Consider the following 22,598-nt stretch of genomic DNA (forward strand, 5'->3'; position numbering starts at 1 on the left):
GAAATAAGAAAACTTTTGAAGATGCTCGCTTGTTTTTTAATTTTTTTTAATTGTCAGTTTTTATGGATAAACATCAACCACCAAACACTGGCATTCCCTTTCAAATTATGACAGCAAATTTGCCATTATTGCCATGTGCATATGCGCAGTTGTTTGATACTTTTGACTTGCATTTTTGAAACGCCGAATAAATTCTGCGAATTCTTGCTTTTCGCGTGAGCCCGGCCAGCCTGGTAATGTTTAAAGTGTGATATGATTTTGAGACATTGAAAGAAATCGATCTAAGTCAAGTAAAATAGGAACACAAATTTGAAAACAGCCAGTGTGCTATGTTATCAGTTCAATTCAATCTATCAAAATCATTTAATGCCTCAATGAGCCCAAATGTCCGGGCTTATAAGCTACATCTCCAGGTGCTTTTCAATGTGTTGCGAAGTCGTTATTTCAGTTTTGTGTTCTGAACTACATTCTGTGTTAATTTCTTTTGATTTTATATCAACTAGTATATGACCAGGTTCGTTCAGAGAAATATTACGAAAAGTGTTGACACTAAAGTAGACAAAAAGTGTAGACAAAAGAAGGTTGAAATGACGAGACCTATGAAACGACGAATTTTAAATTGTCTGAATCACGTCGTCTTTTTGAAATATCGTTCATGTCGCTCCCATGAAATGACGACTTTTTTAATTTTTCTCCACTGCTCCCCTTGAATGGCTCTGTGTTTGCGTGTATTTTTTATTTGGAAGCATTGCACTCAATTGCACTCTGAGCTAACGTAAAGCAAATGCTCGCGTGTTATTTTGATGGATGGAAACAAGTTTAGATTTCTGGAATGTCAAATTCAATATGGAGAAATGTTGCAATTATCTTTCGAATCTTTTCTCGCATTAAAATATTGTTTCCATAAACTGTTGACGTTTTCTTGGGGACAGCGTCAGATATAGATGGTTGAAACTCCAAATTGGGCTTTGAAGGCAGAGATGTAACGCCGTAATATATACTAAATTTACAGAGTTAATCAACTTACGGGAATTCGCCAACGTCGACAATACTGTCAATAAATCATTGAAAGCGTGAAATCTGTACAATCATGAATGATCGCTCGAAAAAGTTCATCGAGGCTCTTCATTCGGACTTTCGAGCATTGTCTAATGAAACCAAAAAGAAATTTCAACCAGTGAAAGAAGTAAGTATGTAATTTTTAGTGGAATGGTCATTTGATTCATTGATTGTGAATTTGATACGTGGCCATTTTATTTTTGTTTTATGTTTGACGTGCATGCATTTTGTCGGGGGTATTTATTTCATTGTTGCGTCTTTTGTGTAAGTTATTTTGCCAGTTTATCGAACTCAATTATTTGTCAATAAATATTGATTGATCTTTTCTTACTTGATATAAAACGTGCTAACGACGTCAGTATTTGCAACTTATTAACATGAGATCATGAGAAGGATTTCCTGATTTTGTTTTGCTTAATACCATGGAGTTTTATTGATCTTTTATTAATTTTGATTCAAATATGATGAAAGCCTTGGCTTTTTACCCAGCAGTTACCACTCAATGTTCACCATATTTGTTATTTCATTGTTAACCAACTATACAGCATAGTCGTCAATTGGCAATAATAATGCAACACAATGAAACTCGTTTGAGGAAAAACTTGCTTTTTAATTGTTAAGCAATTTTTCATATTTTTAATGTAGGCATCAGAAGCGGGAATTCTGAAGCTGAGAAATCTACCTGCAATATACCAGAAAGACAAAGATATCTACAGAGGTATGGGGATAAACTCTTTTCATAGGATGTGGTTAAGTTTCCTTTATTTTAGAAAACGATGATGCTTGCCTGCATTGGCTTGCATCCCTACAAATGCTTTCGTGTGATACAACCAACATGGTTGATGTACTAACCAAATATTCATTCTAATGTCTTACTATCATTTTATACCCAGTTTTAAGGTGAAACATTTTAAGAATATGTATGATCATTCATACAAAAGTGAGGTTTTATGTACCTATTAGATAGAAGATCATTTTTTATCAGAAAGCAAAAGCATTAGGGTATATTGCTCTATAATTTACTCTTTATCTGATTTCCTTACGGAGAAAGCTTCAATTTTTATTTTTATTTTAATGTCAAACATTCCATCTAATTTCTATCCAGTTCTGTCGGAAGAGAATGATATTATTCAACCATTCATACTGGGATGCGACACACAAAGAGTCTTCGTGTTGTTCAAATATCGCTAACAGCATTGCAAAGGCTTATCTCACATCAGGCTGTATCAGAGGTATTCAAGACAACACTGTGTGTTGTAATTGCAGAATGTAGGATGAGAATTTTATGTTCAATGCATGCATTTTGTCAGTGGAAACTGTTTGAGTGAAAAAACCTCCATGTAATCAAGCTATTGAGGGCTGAACCACATTTCACTACATTTGTCTCACATTTTCAAATCATATGTTTGATTTTTTGATACAGTCAATGTTCTTTAGTGTTTTTCTTCCCTCTTTCAAATTTCCCTTAAGACCTCTGCGCAGAATCTGATTGACACATTGTGGCTCATTATGGAGAGTGGACTTGAAGAATTGAGGATCTTGCAGACGTTGCTTTTGATATTGACAACTACAAGAATTGTAAGGGGGGACTCGTTTGCGAAGGTAATTCATTGCAAACTCATTTATCAACAAATCTTTTTCATATCTCAATTGGGAGTATTTGGTAGCAAAACTGTTTTACAACCACCTCTCAATAATGTCAAGAAGTCTATTATGGAAGTATATTGATTCAGTTGCATACATGTTTTTTGTTTTCAGGCAGTCATGCTCTGTTTTAAGCTGTATTTTTTCAAAGACCCAACAGTCAGTATCACTGCAGCTGCGAGTGTTAGGCAAATTGTGTCTGCTGCTTTTGATAGAGTTGTATATGAAGACAGTTTGAACGAAGGTGATATATCATTACGTTTATTTTTCCAGCCCTCAACTGATAGACTGTTCTAAGCTTTGCAAGGTGAACGGTCGGTTTGTGAAAAAATGTTGAGCACTTTAAATTCAATATGTACCGAAGTCCGTTAATTTTGCCGAAAATGATTCTCCGGCTACGCTGTTAAACTTTAAACGTTTGAAGCATAGGAAAGCATCATAAATTATGATAGGTTTCACTGCTACCCAATGTTTGAATTAACAGCCTTAACGTACGTAGCTACCCATGTGCGTTTATTTAAACTTCAATGGGAGATTTGAGATTACCAGTCTTTTAATTTCATAACATCTCCGTGAAGTTGCTCAATATGGGCAAATCTTCAAAGCAAAGAATGTTTAGAAAACTTCAGTTTCATTCATCTTTCAATAGAAAATAACTTGTAACGTGGATTAAGATGATTAACTTAAACTTCGGTTCGGTTGATATTTCGATAATTTAATGAGATATCTTCAAATCCTGGATAGTAACGATCCACGTTAGAAAAACTGGACTCAAATCATGTAATCAATTCGACTTACCCGAAGAAGAGGTCACACCAAAGATAGTAGTTATCGCTAAACAATCATTTAGTTTGTTTTTGAAGAGTTTTGTAATAAGTCGTACGTGCAGTAAGTACGCTTGAAATCTCCTTCTCTGTTGCAGATAATGAACCCGAAGTAATGCCGTCAAATAGTCCTCGACATAAGAATTGTCCTGTGAGCTTAAAACCGTTTGCACGAGATGCCTATCTCATATTCCAGGTAATTACGTTGTCTTTGAACGCAACTGAATTCTTACAAAGTTCTTCAAAGCAATTTATTGTTATGTTAACGTAGGAAGTTTATTTGATTATTGGTGGAAATGCAGAGAAACTTTTCGACATTTCGAAACAAACGGTCTTCTATTACAGTGCATTCTCCTTTGGAATTGTACTGATAATATTTCTTTGTTTAATTTAGTTGTCCATGAATTTTAATTTGATTAAGTTTATTGAATACCAGGCTTGTTTTGAACAAAAAAAAACACAACAAAACAGCGATACGTTCATAATTTGCCTACAAGATAAAATAATATGTCGTTGTAGGATCTGTGTCAATTGACGAATGGCGAGCAACCATATTGGTTGGTTGCTGTTGACGGAATGATACGAACATTTGGTCTTGAATTACTTGAAAGTATTCTCAAGAGCTTTCCTAATGTATTTCTTAAGGTAAGGAATTCTAACAGATAGATTGTTGTACGTTATACACGTCTCTCATGAGGTCTGCAATATTTATGTTGAGTGCAAAGTTTGCATTCTATCTTTACATTAAAACGTTCTCATCATTATTAAAATGCATCCTGGCGATAAGACCAATTATTATTTTGTCTTCGTAGCATCCGGAATTCAGTTTTCTTCTCAAGGAAAGAGTTTGCCCTCTTGTCATCAAGTTATTTTCCCCGAGTATCAAATTCCGACAAGTTTCTGGTAATTCGGGCGATCCTCCTTTGGAAAAACCGGTGTTTCCTATTTCGATGCGATTGCTGCGAATCGTGTCAGTGTTGATTGAACAATTTTATACATTACTGGTGAGTTCATATTGCTAGTTGAATTATGTATAATTTGGCCGGGAGATATTATAATATGAGGTTTTTGAACTGTTGTGATCGACTTTTCTGTAATGGTAGCGGTGTCCTCTACTGGAAGTTGAAATGTCAACTTCTCTTTATGTCAACTACGACGAGAGTGCGAGGTTTTTGAGAGAAATTTCGTTAATTTTAGGTGACGGAGTGTGAAATTTTTCTATCGCTTTTGGTGAAATTTCTGGACATCGACAAGCCATTTTGGCAACGTTCTTTGGCCTTGGAAGTTCTTCACATTCTTTGCCTTCAGCCACAACTTCTTAGGTAAAAGAGAGATTTTTTTTGGTTTTATGTAATATTAGAAACTTGAAGCTCTACATTGGACGGTTGGGTATTTTGTTATGGCTATGGCAATATCACTTTGCTGCAATCTCCTGATCACTTGAACTCCATATTTTTTTTTATTCTTCTTTGACAGGTCATTTTGTCAATACTACGACATGCAAGAACACTCGACTAAAGTCTTTCATGATCTCGTTAACTCATTGGCTAGTTTCATCCAATCGTTGTACTCCGCTGCCGGTCAGCAAGCATCCACTGGGAGCCCTCCCCATTCTCCCTCCTCTAATAATGCGTCATCTATTCAAAATGCCAACGCAAACTTGTCTGGAAATGGCAACCAGTCTGTCTCTGGTTTCCAGTATCATGGTGTATGGTTACCGCTGGTCAAATTACCTGCAGGCAAAGCAAAACCTGTGTAGTAAGTGTTATTAGAAATGGGAAAATTTGCAGATTAAAATGGCCCATTATTCATTTCACAGTTAATTTCGTCTTTCTATAAGACCGTTGACAGTTGCTAGCCGAACTGCTAGATATTTAGTCGTCGAAGTTACGCAAAATATGTAATTGTTTTACACCGGTAGACTATGTAAGATTTGGATAGAGTAATAATTAGTAAATAAAGAGTAATAATTCTGCTCATAGATTAATTTTTCCCCAAATAACATAAAGTCTTTAATTTCTCCAGCCTAGATCATCTCGACAGGGTCGACACTCCAAACGTAACAGAGGCTTACGCCATGACAGTCGCGTTTAGAACCCTTTTGGCTCTGGTGAACAGTATCAACGCTTTAGTAAAGTCGACTATGAAGACTCTGGACGCAGCGCCACAGGTTGAGGGCTGGATCGAGCCAGCTGAGGAAGCAAAGACCCCTGATCAAACTGGAGTAGGTACAGAGGCTGTTGAGCATAACGAAACTACTGAAGGTCTCTGATTTTCTCGTTGAATTGTGACTGCGTGGGCGAGTTCAATGACGTTTTATGTTCACATTATAGGGGAAACATTGAACGAAGTTTGGAAACAAATGCTAAACTCTTCTTGGTGTGGTTTACTAGCTGCGTTGTCTTTGTTATTGGAAGCAAGGTCTGTGTTCGTACTTTTTTATTCTAACACAGGTCGTCAAATTATATATTGTATTCAGCACGAATCAGGCCAGGGGGAGGTTGTTTTGAAATCGATTGTAGTTTTGAAAGAAGTTAGTCAGGCAGAGCTGAACGTCTGAATATTCACACCCCCCTCACCTTCACCCCCATTGAGATTTGTGTTTAATGAAGCATATTTCAAATCTGGTATAAATCTCCCGATCGTGGTATAAGAGTAACAATATATCGAGTATTCCCTCTTCATTATTCAGCAACGACGAATCAGCGACTGAGGGGATCTTGAAATGCTATGAAATACTTGCAAATTGTTCTGGTTTACTGGGACTGACGTTTCCTCGAGACGCTTTCATCATGTCCTTGTGCAAAGCCTCGCTGCCATCCCAATGTTCTCTCTCTGTACTCAGTGTTCCCTCTTTGGACCCGTCCGCCGACCCAAGGCTTGCGTTGTCCAAAGATTCAGAGTCATCTGATAAGACTGGCACTTTTCCCACAATGGTTGCTGGAGTAGCTCCTGGGGCTCAAAATGGACCAGTAACGGTAAGTCGTGCATTCACGTGAAAGGCCACGTGCTAAGCACGTAGTTAGTAGAATTCATGCTGCGAAAATATCATTTTCTTGATCTGGAATAAACTGTTTGGATACTGTTTGACATCGTTAGATTTGATAAAATTCCTTTGAATCTATGTTGGAACTCGGAAATCCTCTTTCACATACCCTCTCTCCCAGTATTCATCAAGTTTTGATTTTAAAATTCAATTTTTTTGTGTTTTTTAAAAATACCTTCAAATATAGTGGAGCACAACATAATGCCAATTCACGTAGTTTTAAATTCCTTTATTATAGGCTCGCACCTTATTTAAACATCGCCTTATCTTTGTCTTTTATAAACCCCATAGCGTGCTTTTCGTTCTGAAGATCAACGCTTCTCGCGGGAACAGCTAGTCGACTAGTTTATGAGACAAGTGCTCTTTTCTAAATAATGGTTGCAAACGTTGAGGATTTTGGATGAATCAAAATAATTTCAGCAACTAATTGTGGGATACAATTACATTTCAAATTTCTTTAAAAAGCTATGTCATGGGAAAAACTTTTCATTTGGACATACATTGATGATCCAGTAGTGTTGTAATAAAGGATTTTTCAATTGAAAATTGACTGCTCGAAATTGTTGTGACTGACGCAGTGACGCCGAATTTTCCACTTAGTCCTGTTTTTAAATTCACGTTATCTTCGAGAGAAAAATTTCTTTATAAAACTCCTCGTTATATCTTTTATTTTAAATGCATTCAGCTCATGTAAAGTTTGACATTCGAAACGGGCTCGTAGATTAGTTTAATTTGCAATGAAAACGCCAGTATAAATCGAGACGTTCCAACGATGCCTTTTGTTTCAGTTGTCGTCGAAAAATATCATGTGCATGCGGGCAATCTTGAATCTGGCCCATTGTCATGGTGGAATCTTGGGGACATCGTGGTACATTCTGCTTGCCACCCTGAAGGTAGCGTTCTGTACTTCTGTTTAGACGCGATGTGCTTTTTTCTCGTGTTTATTTGGTTCATTGTTTTTCAGCATCTGACGTGGATGCTTGGCCTAATTCCAGCTGAAAATGGCAGTTTGAAGTCCGGACCAATTAACGAAATTCCAAATTTGGTACGTGGCCATTTTTCGCAGTATGATTGGTTAGGGATATTGTCAATATAATTCCCACCAGCCAATTACATTATTTCTCACCAGTCGATCATAACTCATTGTTTCTCATCAGCCCATCATTTTGCTGTCACTGTTAAATCACAGTGCTCGTTGCACTTTATCAGGCCATTTCATTACTCTTTTCTCCGTTTTTATTTTTTAAACGTTTCGTATTCGTGTGCTTAAAGGTTGTCAGCTCCTCATTGAAGAATGAAGTACCTGTCCTCTCTGCTATGCTCTCGAGATTGTTTGAAAGTTCGCGGTAAAAGAAATATGATTGTTTGAACTTCGTGTATTTATAAATCTACTTTGTTTTCTCCCTTTTTGTGTATGATTTCCCCCTGTATTAGTGTTGTGCGATTTTTTTCGTGTTCATTTTATTTTCCGAATGTTCTTATGACTTTCTATGCGTGTGCGTGATTTTCTACTATCTAAGTGTTGTGTGATTGTGCACATGTTGATTTGGTTTTCTAAATATTCTCGTGACTTTCCACTTGTTTAGGTCATTTTCTACACGAATAGGTGGCTTTCTGCATGGGTTTTGTAAATATTATTTTAAGTTTTACCATGGTTTTGTAAATGTTTATTGAACTTCTACATGTTTTTGTGCCTTGCAAACTTCACAAAATCTTTGCTGAATTCTTTGGAAGTTTCTTTACTTCTCCGTGAGTGAACACAGAAAAATTGCGTAGCGGGACCAATAAACTGTCCAATTACACCAGTTATTGTGAAATTATGCATACATACCTGTGTAAAATTTTTATATTTTCACTTATTTTTTCATGTGTTTTAACATTTGATATGATTTTCTACACTTCCGTGATTCTTTATATGTTTCTGTGACTTATATACGAAAATTTTCATATTTATACATTATTTTTATAGTTTTTTGGACGATGTAGCGGTGCATCATTTGATAGACGCTTTGTGTCGTCTTATGAATGAGTCAGCAGAGCAAGCGGAGACGAACAAGGTTGGAACTGTGGGTTTACTTACCTGTTTGCCTTATTATCTTAACGATGTGTACCATTATATCCCTCTAGGATCCTTCCTTGTTCCCCATCGCCAAATTGCTAGAGACGGGTCTGCACAATCTTCACAGAATTCCTGTACTATGGAAGCCATTGGCAGCTCACTTGCTGGAGGTACTTTGAATTGTTGGAAAATTCTTTTCATTTCTTGCTTTAGTTTTGCCATCCAGTTCTTCATACATTCGTTATATATAGATTTGTCAAAGTCGTCACGGGCGCATGCGCGTGTACGGTGCCGAGGCTGTCACGTTGCTGATCTGCGAGGCATTGAATTTCGATCACAAGCCTCCTTTGGTCGCCAACGCGGTAAGTCAACACTTGATAAATTTATATCTTCTCTGTCTGACTGTCTTTGCGTTATGGTTAAATTTAACCTCTCTTGAAGAGTGTTCTCAGAGACAAACTGACCAATGTCTGAAATTTGGCTGAGCGTTTCTAAAACTAGGTGTGCACATGTTACTGTATCTGGCAGTATTCGAAATTCGGTATATATTCAACGAATCTAATCAGGCATAAGATTGTGCGTTTCTTTTCCGCCAATTCCGAAAACACGAAGAAGCTTTATTGCCCGCCATTTTGAGGAATTAAAAAACCAACAAGGCGGCCGGCTGGTAATCATTCTGTTAATGCGGAATAATGTCTTAATTGCTTTTAAAGTCTCTTAATACGCTTCACATAAAGATGTGAGAAAGACATAAAGATATTAATGAGAAAAAAAACTTACAATCTTTCCTACCTAGTTTGCTAGTGTTGAATTTTTGTCAGTTATTAGCTACTAGTAATTGTATGTATAACTCACAATTCGATAAATACTATCCGATATGATCAAGTCAGCAACTTTGTCAGGTTTCGAATCCGAAACCTGACAAAGTTGTGTCCTGCACGTCTCTACCATTGCCTTTACCTAAATCTTTTTATCTTTACGGAATAAAAATGAGCATTTGCATTGAAGCCCACGTTCAAAGTATGAACGTAATTCTGTTTTTTTTTGCTCACATTTCATTTACAAAGATCTAAGATTTTTATTTCCTTTTGTTTCAGTCTCTTCAATCGACAATTCTGTCACCGTTGCGTGATATGTCGCGTAATGGCAATGCCGATGTACGCAATCAGCAACTGGAATGCGTTTTCAAGGTATATGTAAATATTTTACTTCGTGTTATTATTCCGATTTTTTGGATTGCTTGAAACTGTTTTTTCTTTAGATTCTTCAATCAAATGGTCCTAATTTGGGAGAAGGGTGGCCTGTGATCGTTGAGGTTATCGGAGCTGCTACAAATCAGAAAAGGTAAGCCATTTACTTATTCTCACCTTTAAATTAACGTTAATTTTGTGGTACTTAGCACCGTTTGTGAAGCATTTAAGAAAATTTGTTTTTCAGCTCGGGAATAATTCAACATGGATTTCAAAGTCTGAATCTGATCGTTACCGATTACCTTCCCATGATTCATTATTCCAATTTGAAATTGGTGATCGATGTCGTCAGCAAGTTTGGCCTTCAACCACAAGAGTTGAACATAAGCCTCACAGCCGTTGGATTATTGGTAAGGAAGGAGGATGTATGAAAACTGCTAATGTGTATAAGTCTAACATTGATGGTTGTACATCTCACTTTCATTGTCGATCTTATCGCTGTAAAGATGATATCTCGCTTTTTTTTGTTTAATATTCCATGCACTTTGTTGTTTAACATTTCCCTAAATTGGCTTGTTAGCGACATCGTTTGTTACATGCCATGATCTTTCTTAAATTTTTTAGTGGAACATCTCTGATTTTTTGAATCAAAACCGCGTCACCATTGAAGAAGCTCTTAAGCAACATGAGGCGCAGACTCAGGGCGAGACTCCCAGAGAAGAGCCCGCGTTATCTCCCTCCGACAGGCTATGGATGGCTTTATATTCCAAAATGGGCGAACTTTGTGTCGATCCTAGGCCCGCGATTCGCAAAAGTGCTGGTCAGACGTTGTTCTCCACAATAAGTGCTCATGGCTCACTGTTAGAAAAACAAACATGGTACACCGTGTTGTGGCAGGTGAGAAATTTATTTCTCCGTCCCCCTCTCCCGCGTGTGATCTTTGATCATATGACCGAAACCCATAAAATAACAGTATATAAATTATAACCGACACTTGTGCTCTGTACAATACAAAGCTTGTGATGTATACGACATGTTTATATGAAAATATCGCCTGTTTAATTTGCAAAGTTTCTGTAACGTGAACTATTGTCTTAAGACGTTTAAAATAAACGGCAAGATTTTCAAGTCGAACAGGTTTCGACATACGTTATGCAATCTTCAGTACGAAGTGAATAGGAAGTTGACAGTCCATTTCGCACTGAAAATGGCATAAAGTATGCCGAAACATGTTCGCCTTAAAAAATTTTGTCGTTTATTTTAAATGTCTCGGGACTTTGGTGCTACTACGAAATTATGGAAACTATAATGTCCATAAAGTTCCAGTGAGAAAACCAGCGTATCAAGCAATTCAGCGATCGGATTTGTCAATCAAGCTTTCAATAAACATTTTTTGAAATTTACAATGTAGGCGAAGGTAGTTATTGCTGTTTGGAATTGATTTTTTTACAAACGTTTTCTTTTATCGATTGTGATGTAAGAATAAAAAGCCAGTCGTTTTTGAAGGTAATTTGGTTTGTCGGTTATAAAAAAATAAAGTAACCGGACTAACTGATCACTCAATCTGGTTAATCGAATAACCGCCTCAGCCTAGTGTTAACTGCTATTTGAGGACTGGATTTGATAAAAAAAATTTCCAATATAATTCGGGCTTTTTTAGGTTTTATTTCCCCTTTTGGAACGCGTCAAAACGATGTCGAGCAGTGCTGCTTCAGTCCCACCGCCTAGCGACACTGCAAACCAAGGAAAGATTCTCATGCATCATTCACGTGATACGGCGGAGAAACAATGGGACGAGACACGTGTACTCTCCCTCAATGGCGTTGCCCGCGTCTTCAACACTCGCAGGCAGCTTCTTGCGTCTCTTGACGAGTTCCCAAGGGCTTGGGCACTACTTTTGGAATTTGTCGAAGCCTCTGCTTTAAGTAAATCCGCTGAAGTATCGCTGGCGGCGTTGAAGAGCTTCTTGGACATCGTGCAGGATCCCACGCCTGATGACGAGGTGAAAAAACCCGAGGCTGTTTATAACACTGAAAGTGGCAATTTTGTCAGTAAAGGTAAATCAAAGTTAAAAGTGAAGCCGAAATTTTGCAAGGCAAGCGAAGATGTTAATCTATGGGTGAACGCTTGGAGAGTCTGGCATAGTATTGGCTTCATATCCACTTCCAGTTCGCATACGTTAAGGGAAAAGAAGGATTCCAATGGGCAAGTGGTGAAATACCGTGTTTATCCTACTCAGCCCTTCCTCTCCGCTTTGATAGACGTGTTCCCGTATTTGTTTCCGCGTATTTATTCGCGTTTCGGCCTTGCAGACTTGCAAAAGTTGTCGCACGTTTTGGTTAGCTCTCTTAGAATGCCTGTGCATGTAGATGCAGCACCGTTTCTCACTACCTTACACGAGTCTGCTCTTACACCCCTGCAACTTTCCATTTCGAATGCGCTGGACATGCTCCGGGAACCGATTCCGGACCGTGGCTCAGTTCTGGACAATAGCTCTCAACCAATGTATCCAACAGTTTTTTCAACGCTGTTGCAAGTGGTGAATTTCGCTTGCAAGCCCCCGGCATTGGAGGATATTGAAGAGGATGAAAGAAAGAATTGGGTCGTCATAACTTTGGTACCGTTTGCTGAGAGTTGTGTTGAACGTGTGGTGGACTTGTACCGAGAGTGCGCCGATAATGATAATGTGATCCAAGATCACGTGATTTATAGCATTGTTAAGGTGAGTCGGTTAGTGTTTTTAGGACTGCAACATGCGGATCCTTTGAGGCACTCGTCAGTCACCGACTTGTTGTTATCAATTTATAGTCGTTACATGAGCCATTGAAGTTGAAGTATCAGTGTGGACGTCAATCTACGTGGAAGCTTGCTATCAATTCTCTCATCACGATATTGCAACTCGCGTTACCTGTTGCTTATAAGGATACTCGTACAGGTTTAACGCTTTGATATTTCGTCACGTTTCCCCCTTGACCGTATTCCACTCACGATTCGAGTTGTTTTCTTTGTTAACCTGCGTGTACTGTGGGAAATAACATGTGTGATTTTGTTCCTTGAAAAGAACAAAAATAACGAAGTCAAGTTCTTCTTTTCAGAGCTATTTCATTCAATGTGGGAAGAAATCGCCTCTACGTTTGAGGATTTTTTGTTTGCCATTAGGTTTGTATTCACCTACATGTTTCTTTTCTTATCCAGTTTTTTTTTTAAGAGTAGCCCCATTGGGAAAATTTTATTTAATGATAAAAATGGTACAACTTTTATAACTACAGCATACAAATATAAAAAATGTTAACTAAAATGAATTGTTTAAAATATCCATGATAATTTTCAAATTACTAGCTTCAAAATAAAAAAAAGTGACAGTCAGGTGTAAAGACAACTTTCCCAATAAGCTAGGTCAATATTTAAAGTGTGTTCGCTTGTTGAGGCAGATCGACTTCCTCGTATCGCAGTAATTGCTGACCTAATCAGTGCGAAAGACAGTTTACAACGCATCTTACAACGCATTTTCTTATCCAGTAGTTTGTATATATTATTTAATTTTATTGTCCAACTCTTCCATTTCAGTAATCCACCTGATACACAGACTTTAGACGATCACTTGAGCGACGAACAGCTCGACTTAAAGGTTTGTCTCTGGACATTTTGCCAGATTTTGTGGACTTAGTTCTAATGAGTCGATGTAAATAATTTCAATGGAGATGTTGTCTATAGAGATGTTGTCATTTAATATGCTGTCAATAGAGATGTTGTTAATGAGGATGTTGTCAATTGGTGGCTTGCAACCAATCCCCTGGGAGTAAGAGAACAATGGAATGCTCGCCATGTTGGATAAAATTTACATTGTACTAAGGAAAAGCTTTTGTTAAAATCATCCAACATGGGGACTATGACGTAGCTTGCAACCCATTAATAGAGATGTTATCAATAGAGATATTATCAATAGAGGTGTTATCAATAGAGATGTTGTCAATAGAGATGTTGTTAATGAGGATGTTGTCAATAAGCATGTTGTCAATAGTGATGTCCTCAATATAGATTTTATAGAGATGTTGTCAATAGAGATGTTGTCAATAGAGATGTTGTCAATAGAAATGTTGTCAATAGAGATTTTGTCAATTGAGATGTTGTCAATAGAGATGTTGTCAATAGAGATGTTGTCAATAGAGATGTTGTCAATACATATGTTGCAATGAACATGTTGTCAATTGAGATATTGGTCAATAAAAATGTTGTCAATAGAGATGATGTCAACAAAACGTTGCCAACATAGATATATATTCCGCGATTTCGTTCTCAGTACCCGGGTTTTTTTAATTTTCTCTGTTTTCAGATACTTCGCATTATACGCGACGATATCCTGCCGCATTCTGATATTCTTCCACGCGATTTCTTGTCGAGAGTAATGACGCTACTGAATAAAGGCTCCATTCATTCTGCTACAAACTCTACTCTTGAAGGTTTGCTCGCAAGTTTTCAACATTCTAAATACACAAAATTTAACTGAAAGATCTTCATGGGAGCCATTGCATTTCGACCCAGCAATTTGGGATGGACATTAGGAAGGATTGCATTGTGATGCCGTCAAAGATATTTAACTGCGAGAGCAGTGTGGAATGCACACAGTGAAAATCATTTTTTGAAACGGTCCCCAATCTTAGGATGTTCAAACTGTTCATATATTTGTATCTGCTAGTGTATTTTTATTTCGTGTATTATTTTTTTCCATTTCAGGTCTTGATGGTAGTAAATTCCCGCTTCGTGAAGAGTTTGCGAAAACATGTTTTGAAATTCTTTTGGAGTTTTCATTCTCTCATGGCAATGCAAAGGGAATTCAGAAAGGTAAATCGCTAACGGTACAATTTTCGTAAGGGATGGGTCATAGAAGTGAATATAACTGGAATGCTACTTCAAACCTTGAAGGTAGCAATTGAACTAGTCCAATCTTTCCACGCCCAGTCCAAAGAAGGTTTATTTACGACAGTGAGCCAAAGTTCGTGACTTGACCTCGCTTGTGCAAGTACAGGCATGTTTATATGAACGAGTTATTAATGTAAAATGTAATGAACATTACACAACTCAGCATGGCTCGTTCATCTGATATATTTACACAATTCTTCGCCCAAATTCCCCACTTCCACTAATTCATAGATGCTTTTGCGACTTGAAAAGATTAATTTCCTTAGTTTAACTTTTAGTTCAATGCGAACATTATCGTATTTTTGTGTTCCTTGTTTAGAGGGAAAGGTCTCACAATTAGCCATTGACTCGCTTCTCGGACGCTGTAAGGATGTTCTTTCCAAATACTCGGAAGATGATAAACTTGGCGGAAAATGTCCCTTACCAAGGTTCGTTTGTTTGTATGATTAACTCAAAGATGGATTTATGGAAGTGGTGCGGAGTCGTGCCCACATCGCTACAAAATACTAATGTGCCAAACAACTAAGCAAAAACAATTGTGATCACGACTGGTGTTTAATGAACCCCAGTTCCGAAACTCTTCCGATCATAATGAAAGTTCACAGACCTTGACAAATAAATCTGACTTGCTAGAGTAAGAATTAACAATCTGAATCTAATACAAACTAAATCACCCCTTCTACGAAACCATCATGGCTCCATTCCTGGTTTAGCCAAATGTTTATATGTCTCGTTGTGTATTTACGTCCATCGTGCATGTGCTCATAACTATCCTCATATGCTCACATCGATCCTCGCAAATTTATGTCCTTTATGTGTATATATGTCGTGCATGTGTCCACATTCATTCCCTATCCTATGTATTTTATTTGCATCCCGATGTTTCATTGTTTATCCCTTTTATTTTTATTTGCATCCCAATGTGTTAATGTCTATCTCCTGCAGTTTTCTTTGTATCCCTATTTGAAAACGTCTATCCCCCGTACTTAGGTTTGCATCTCCATGTGTTAATGCCTATCTCCTGTTTTTTATTTGCATCCTTATATGTTCTTGTCCAATCCCATATATTCATCAAATGACCAACTTACTGTAGCAACATGGATGTTCAGTCGTTCTTTTTATAATTTACAAACCAAATTTATTTATAATTTACAAATCTATTTATAATTCTCGTCATCCTTAGTGAAAGGTCTTTTGCTTCCATTTTTTCCTTTCATTCAGAACACGTATGGCTGAGGTTACATTTGTGATAAAGGCGATGGCAACTTTAGTGTTGTCATTGAAAAAGAATTCAAAATCGCCTTCAACTAATTGCAAAGGTAAGATTGTTCTATCTATTGCAGCCGACGATAAATATTTCCAAGTTACATACGTCTTAAATTATTATTCCAAACTGCAATTTTCAGTTGATCCAAGACTGTGGTCTCAGGTGGTCGACATCTATCCGTGCCTCGTCGAATGTATTACGTGCAGCTCCGATGATGTACGCGAGGCGTTGAAGCTAACGTTATTCGAATTTCAGGATCTCCTGTTGCATGACTACGACAATGCAATCAATAATCAATAATCATCATCAGAGAAAGGCCATTTTGTTCCTTTCCCATTAAAAAACGAGAAATGTCGGTAAAAATAAAAAGCCCAGCTTAGGTAAACCTTTTCACGTGATTTTAAGGTTGCTGTTTCATGTTACGTGCGTTCACTACTTTTTTTGCTATTTATTGACCGCTGACCGTAAACTGAGCCAAACATCAATACACGCATGCTCGTAACATGGATTTGTAGCCATCTTTAATAGCAATTCATTTTTGTAGAAATGACAAAATTTAAATTATTGGGGAAACTCCTCGCTTGTAATTTCATTTCATTGTTTCAATGCATTTTCACGCGATAGCAGTATGCGAAAAATGAATCATTTGTTATAATTTCCTGTGGTTTACACGTTTTCTACTTTTTATGTACATCTGATTTTATAAATAAATCAGTATTGTTGGCAATAGCTCAACATTCAACTAGTTTCTGTTTTTAGTTTACAAAGTTTATTAATGAGTAATTTCTTCTTGCTACTTTAGTTTACTGTAAAACATTTCACAGTTTTGTTAATACTGTTCTGTCTGTACCATGGTATGCACACAATTTGTTGAGTGTTTTCAATTATCGTTGTTTCCGACTTTGTTTCCAATCAAAGGAATGTCTTCAACATTCCATCACGTCTTTTCACTAACGTGATTGCGTGATTTCTTCTTGAGACCTTTGGCCTTTGGTCTCTCTCCTTTTCTTTCATCCATCTCGGAGAAAAGCCCTTTGATTCGAATTCAGTTTCGACTGTGTGTTTCTGTAGTAATCTTCTTTTTTTCGCACGCGAGACTTTTATTTGCTTTGTTGCATGCTTTAGGAATCATGGCGTCCTTCAATCGCTTCCAAGGATCCTGTCCTTTCCTTTCTTGCGTTGCTTGCAAGGCTACTTGAAATATCTCTTTGACGCCTTCCCCAGATAAAGCTGAACATTCTTTGTACGCGAATGCATTTATTTTCCTTGCAATCTCGCGTCCTGTTGACGAACTCACTGGCACTTCGTCGTTTTTTGACCACCGCTGGCCATGAGCTGACGACAGCTGTCGACGATCCATTTTGTTTCCAACCAATATAATTGGGACGTTAGGGCAATAATTTCTTAATTCTGGTGTCCATTTCTCGTAAACGTTTTCCAGGGATTCTGGTCGGTCAATTGAGTACATAACAATAAACACCGATGCTTTTCGATACAACATTGGTCGAAATACTTCGATATCCTCTTGTACAGCGGTGTCCCAAAGTTGCAAAGATATAGGTCTCCCATTAAGTCGAACTTTCTTCGTATGACTTTCGCAGATAGTAGGCATGTATTTGCTTGGAAATTGTTTACCAAGGTAGACTTTTATAGCCGACGTTTTCCCGCTCATTCCATCACCAACAATCACGATGTCTTTCGTCATACTCTAAAAAACACAAAAATTTCTTTATAAACGTGTTTTATTTTCCTAATAGCTGTTGCAATGTTGTAAAAGTCTTTGTTATCGTTCTCTAGTTTCATAATTATTCCTTTAGTTTTTGGTCAGCATGATGGGGAGGGCGTTGTCAGACTAAAAACGATTCGTCTCTCTTTTTGACTTTCAAAGTTGAAACAGCGGAAATATTCTTCTCAGTTACATTATCGAAACCTTCAAAACAAAACAGCATGATAGAAAACGCCAGTTTTCTTTCAACTTTTGCAAAAAAAACTCAGGTTAAAGGTCGTGATAATGAGCTTAACATTGTAGCTGAGAACATTTCACTCCTCATTCATCATCGAACACATGGCTTTGCTATTAATGTCTGTCATTTACGTCATAGATGTTTTAAAACATCTGATTTTAGTGATATATCCTATTCTTGCAGCCGATTTGATCATAATACAAGATAAAAGTGGATCAGTGACGCAACAGTGAAGCTAGGTGTTACCTTCTTGTTGAAAAAAACCATAATTTGCATGATTCGCGCTGAAAACATGTTTCTCACGAAAAATCGCTGGTTGCTTAGTATCGGCCTATAAAGACTGGACCAGCTATGTTGAAAGATTTCACAAACTAGTATAGCAACATGCATATAATTTTGAAATACCAATCAAATTATACGAAAGAAGACATCCCACTCACCGTTTGTAGTCAAATAGGATTGAAGATATTTCTGCTGGAAGTCTTGCACCTTCTATATTCTCTCTTCTCCGTACCTTTACTTAGATGTTCACTCGACAGTGTGTTGTGTGCGTTGATGGTTTTACTCCGAATGTGCGAGTTTCTTATAATGCAGGCATTCCCCTGCTTGGGGTTTCATGTTGTGAAAACATTTCCGTAACAGATACTCCATGAACGTCATAGTTTGGCAGAACTCCGACTTTCTCTCATTTACAAAGGTCAAGTTTCCACATCTGTTTCGTTTATGATGGGTTAGTAGTTTTTGTTCAAGATCATTTGTTAGTAGTCATCCTTTGGTTACCTCCGTCATGCGAGTGCTTGTATGGTGGCCAGTTATTCGCGGAATGCATTCGATTGAACGATAGTAGGAAGTGTAAAACTACGTAATTTTTAAATGGTTTGAAAAAAGCGCCTTCTGTTTAGTCGGGGGGGCTTTGAAACGTGATGTTATGATACTTATGATTCATTCAAGACGGTTTGGATGGCTGTATTTTTTATGGGGGACTGTATATGACTCTTAGCTACATCCCACGTATATTCATTATACGATTTTAAAGTGCATGAAACGCGTACGACTAGCATTGTTTCGTAAATTTTCATTTTTCAACGATAGTTAATGAAGCTCCTTTTGCGAAAACATTTAGCTGAATTGCAAACAAATCATTGTGTCAAAGTGGCGTTTGAATGAAAACGAAAAGTGAACCTCGTTTCAGTTATGATTATAAAATTAACACAATGAAACGCGTGCGCTGATTGGTCTAGCATGTGCAAAACACATCTGAGCTCAAGCAGTAAAATAAATAATAACAATCATTTCAGTCAAAGAGAATCTGCAAATCGATCATTAATACATTTTAGAGGAAAAATTAAAATGTTTGTCTGTTTCGCATTATTGTTATTTTATAAAGAAATAAAGATGTTTTCGTGTTTGCACTGAATGCAAACCTCGGAGACGTTTGTGAGAACTCTCGAGCACGAACAACCCTCGACCTTCGGTCTCTGGCTTGCACTTATCTGCTCTCGAGTTCTCCCAAAGGTCTCCTCGGTTTGTATAAAGCCCGTGTAAACACAGTAAACATCTTTTATTTCTTAAAGTGGTTATATCACGAATTTTAGCCCCCCTTTTTTACGAGCTTAATTGAAAATTTGGATTATTTGAAGAACTATGACATGTCGCTGGACTTAAACAGATAAATATAAGTTGCTTAATTTTGCCTCCAAAGTCGGGTACTATTTGCGAATTTTTTACGACGCCATATTGATACTTGTGACGTAGATAGTTGAACACGTCTGTTTCCGTCAGTATAATATTATATTATAGAAGGTGATTTTGTTGTCGTTTTTCTTGTCTTAAAAACAAATAATGACAGTATTTTCAATAAAATATTAAAAAAAAAGTTGTCCGGAAAGTATGGCATCAAATCAGTGCTCAGATAATTCGAATTCGATGTCTGAATGCGTATCTGATTCGAGCTCGGAATCCGTGGGTTATGTCGAGCATTTAAACGACTTCGCATATGACGATGAACCGCTAGCAGGAGATGGTGATGAAGTGCATACTCCAGATGATCCCGATGGAAATCTCCCTGCGACATTAGAACAACGAAGTGATGGCGTAATTCCACTTGGTGAATGGTAAGTTGTTGTTTTCTCCTGTTTGTAATATACATAAAGTTACTTTATAAACCAGAATGCTCCCACGTTTCAGGTGTAATTGTCAATGCTGTCATACCGATTTGTTAGAAGGCGCATTAGAGTACAGATGCTGTAAGGAAATTGGACCAGCTTTGCAGAAAATGACATTCGATGGCAGCATTGAGAAAATATCATGCATAACACAGCATGCCAAATTTGGGCCTTTAGTTCATGAGGCTGTCCTTGAAAACGTCGGGCCACTATTGAGAGATAGGAATGGACGTGCTTATCGCCGCCAAGCATCACAATCACTAAATATGTAAGATTGTAAATTGTATGAGAAACAATGTTATAATCAACATTGTTTCATCAACAATAATTAGTCCAACCTTTTTATTTACTTCAGGTACTTGAGAGCTGTGGCATACAGATGGTTGATGCGATGGTTTTGTGGGTCTATGGGATGGGAGAATACTGCCTTTACCTGCTTGTGTTTACCACTTTATTCGGAAAGCATATCCAAGTGGTAACACAACAGGTTACATACCATCAGAGGGGCGATGATGGAATAGTCTTTTAACTTGTGCACTGTAGAGACTGTTGACCTTCTTTTCTGAGTTTGGAATGGTCAGGATATATGCCTAGATGAAAACCAAATAGGAGATACATGGATGCACTATATAAGTTGACATGCAGTTTAATGGTTTGAAACAAGAGTAAACAATAAAAACAAATTGGTGCAACTACTGAGAGGTTAAGCTGAAAGAATTAAATGAAAGAATATCTTTTCTTCAATGTCAGTCTGGGAAAAAAGACAAAAGAAAAAATATATGAAATTAAATCATAGCATAAATGTAAAAATGGAAAATAGCAAGCCGTTCAAATGGCGAATCGTTTGCTTCCCCAGTGCATACTCAAACATGCTCAGCTTCATCACTAGTAGATGGTACTTCATCATTGAGAGAACATGTTTCCTTCAGCGATGGCTTATGGAGAGTATGTCGAATAATCTACAAAACTTATATCAAATTTACATATGACAAAAGAAAAATTAACATAAACAAGCGTAAACTTACTTGTCTTCGCTTTCGATCGGTTATTTCGTCCTGTAATGGTTCAGGAATCCCAGCCACGTCAATGGTTGGGATAGCATCTTTCTTCAACCTTCTTTTGAGCTTGACTTACACACTCAAATTAAGGTCAAAACAAGAATCTTCAAAATGCGCAGAACACAGACACGAGGTAGAGGAAGCCTCAAAACCCGGTCTATGTTTACGCACAAAATTTACCCATTTTCTATGTCTTTGCGGCTCTGTTTCTTTTTTAGGAAACAGATGCATCGACATTCCTTCGGTTTTTGAATCATTGGCGCAACTAATTTGATTATTTCCGCCAGCAACACAGCGTTTTCCTCCGCGTTTCTTATTAAGATTACTAGTAGAATACGCCATGTTGATATATGTGTTCAACTTTCTACGTCACAACTCATAAGCATACCGATCAAAAAGTTCGCAAAAAAAATGCTGAAAATCGTGACTTTGAACGTCCGTAAAATCACTTTCACCAATCCAATTTCAATTATAATTGCAGGTTTAAAATCACTGAAACAAGGTCTTTCAATTTAGCTAATAAAAAAGGGGGGCTAAAATTCGTGATATAACCACTTTAAATAATGCAGACTAGAGGCGAAATTAACAAATGCGCATGCACTGTACTGAAATCCTTTTTTACAGTCATTATATGGTGACTATCTGAAAATTCTTTTATATTTTGTATTTTTCGGAGTTCTTAAAATTTTTTACATAAGCTCGAAGTATTTGTAATGTTTTTATCCGTTTTCGTTCGTATTTCGTAATATTAACATGCTTTGTCATAACTGTCCCGTAATCGTGGCATTTTGTGAAAGTTACAAATCTTTTTCATAGTATTTTGTATTTCGAATGGTAGCGAGCGATTGCCGTCGGCATACGAGTTGCTAAAGTCTCGTGATTCCTTGGATAGGTGTCTCGCTCGTAATTTTTGTACGAGGGGGCTAGCCATCGCTTGTGGTGCTCCCTCGCCAAATCATGTTTGTCATCATGTCAGCTAAGAGCTTATTAACGAGTGTGATTGTAAATATCAGGTCTTAACTTGTTGTGAAGCTCGTGAATTGTAAAATTAACTTTTAGATATTGTGGAAAAAGGTAGTTTGTAGTAAGTATTTTTTGTGCACTAGCATTATCCAACAAGCACTGGCTGAAATTTTTTATTTAAAATCAGTTTAAACGTACGTGTCGGTACGTTACGCTTGCAGACGAAAACAACATTAGATTTGTAATTCTCGCGAATCAGTTCCCATAATTTTAACAATTTGATTGCGTGACTTTAATTCCTATAGTTATACTTTAATTAAAATTTATTAATTCCAGCTTTTTAAAAATACTGGTTCGAAAGGTTAAGGAGATAAACGTGATTCACCTGTAGGGCGCTTAGTTAAGAATTTCTTCGAAACAAAAGCGAAGGGCTTGATTA

At 37.3% G+C, this 22,598-nt stretch overlaps 2 protein-coding genes across 2 annotated transcripts; one reads left to right on the top strand and one right to left on the bottom strand.

The window, feature by feature from the left end:
* The first annotated feature begins 829 nt into the window (after positions 1-829).
* Positions 830-16,754, top strand: LOC124435446 (protein MON2 homolog). The gene is given in 33 exon segments (XM_046985382.1): positions 830-1,186; positions 1,705-1,777; positions 2,165-2,214; positions 2,217-2,291; positions 2,530-2,661; positions 2,818-2,947; positions 3,626-3,723; positions 4,047-4,172; positions 4,340-4,531; positions 4,725-4,849; positions 5,004-5,285; positions 5,553-5,791; positions 5,861-5,948; positions 6,220-6,505; positions 7,362-7,466; positions 7,538-7,618; positions 7,846-7,919; positions 8,543-8,630; positions 8,701-8,802; positions 8,884-8,994; positions 9,730-9,822; positions 9,894-9,976; positions 10,070-10,232; positions 10,447-10,719; positions 11,483-12,544; positions 12,631-12,757; positions 12,918-12,981; positions 13,390-13,450; positions 14,156-14,282; positions 14,557-14,664; positions 15,062-15,170; positions 15,964-16,061; positions 16,149-16,754. Coding segments are annotated over 33 exon segments (5,082 nt in total). The 5' UTR covers positions 830-1,090; the 3' UTR covers positions 16,310-16,754.
* LOC124435447 (ras-like GTP-binding protein RHO) lies at positions 16,637-18,720 on the bottom strand. Its single transcript, XM_046985383.1, has 2 exons — positions 18,414-18,720; positions 16,637-17,717 (listed from the first exon to the last, which is right to left on the bottom strand). The coding sequence occupies exon 2, from the start codon at positions 17,712-17,714 to the stop codon at positions 17,055-17,057; it is 660 nt and encodes a 219-aa protein (XP_046841339.1). The 5' UTR covers positions 17,715-17,717; positions 18,414-18,720; the 3' UTR covers positions 16,637-17,054.
* Between the last annotated feature and the right edge of the window lie 3,878 nt (positions 18,721-22,598).

The sequence above is a fragment of the Xenia sp. Carnegie-2017 genome, unplaced genomic scaffold (genome assembly GCF_021976095.1).
Source record: "Xenia sp. Carnegie-2017 unplaced genomic scaffold, XeniaSp_v1 HiC_scaffold_14, whole genome shotgun sequence".
In the NCBI taxonomy this organism is placed as follows: domain Eukaryota; kingdom Metazoa; phylum Cnidaria; class Anthozoa; order Malacalcyonacea; family Xeniidae; genus Xenia; species Xenia sp. Carnegie-2017.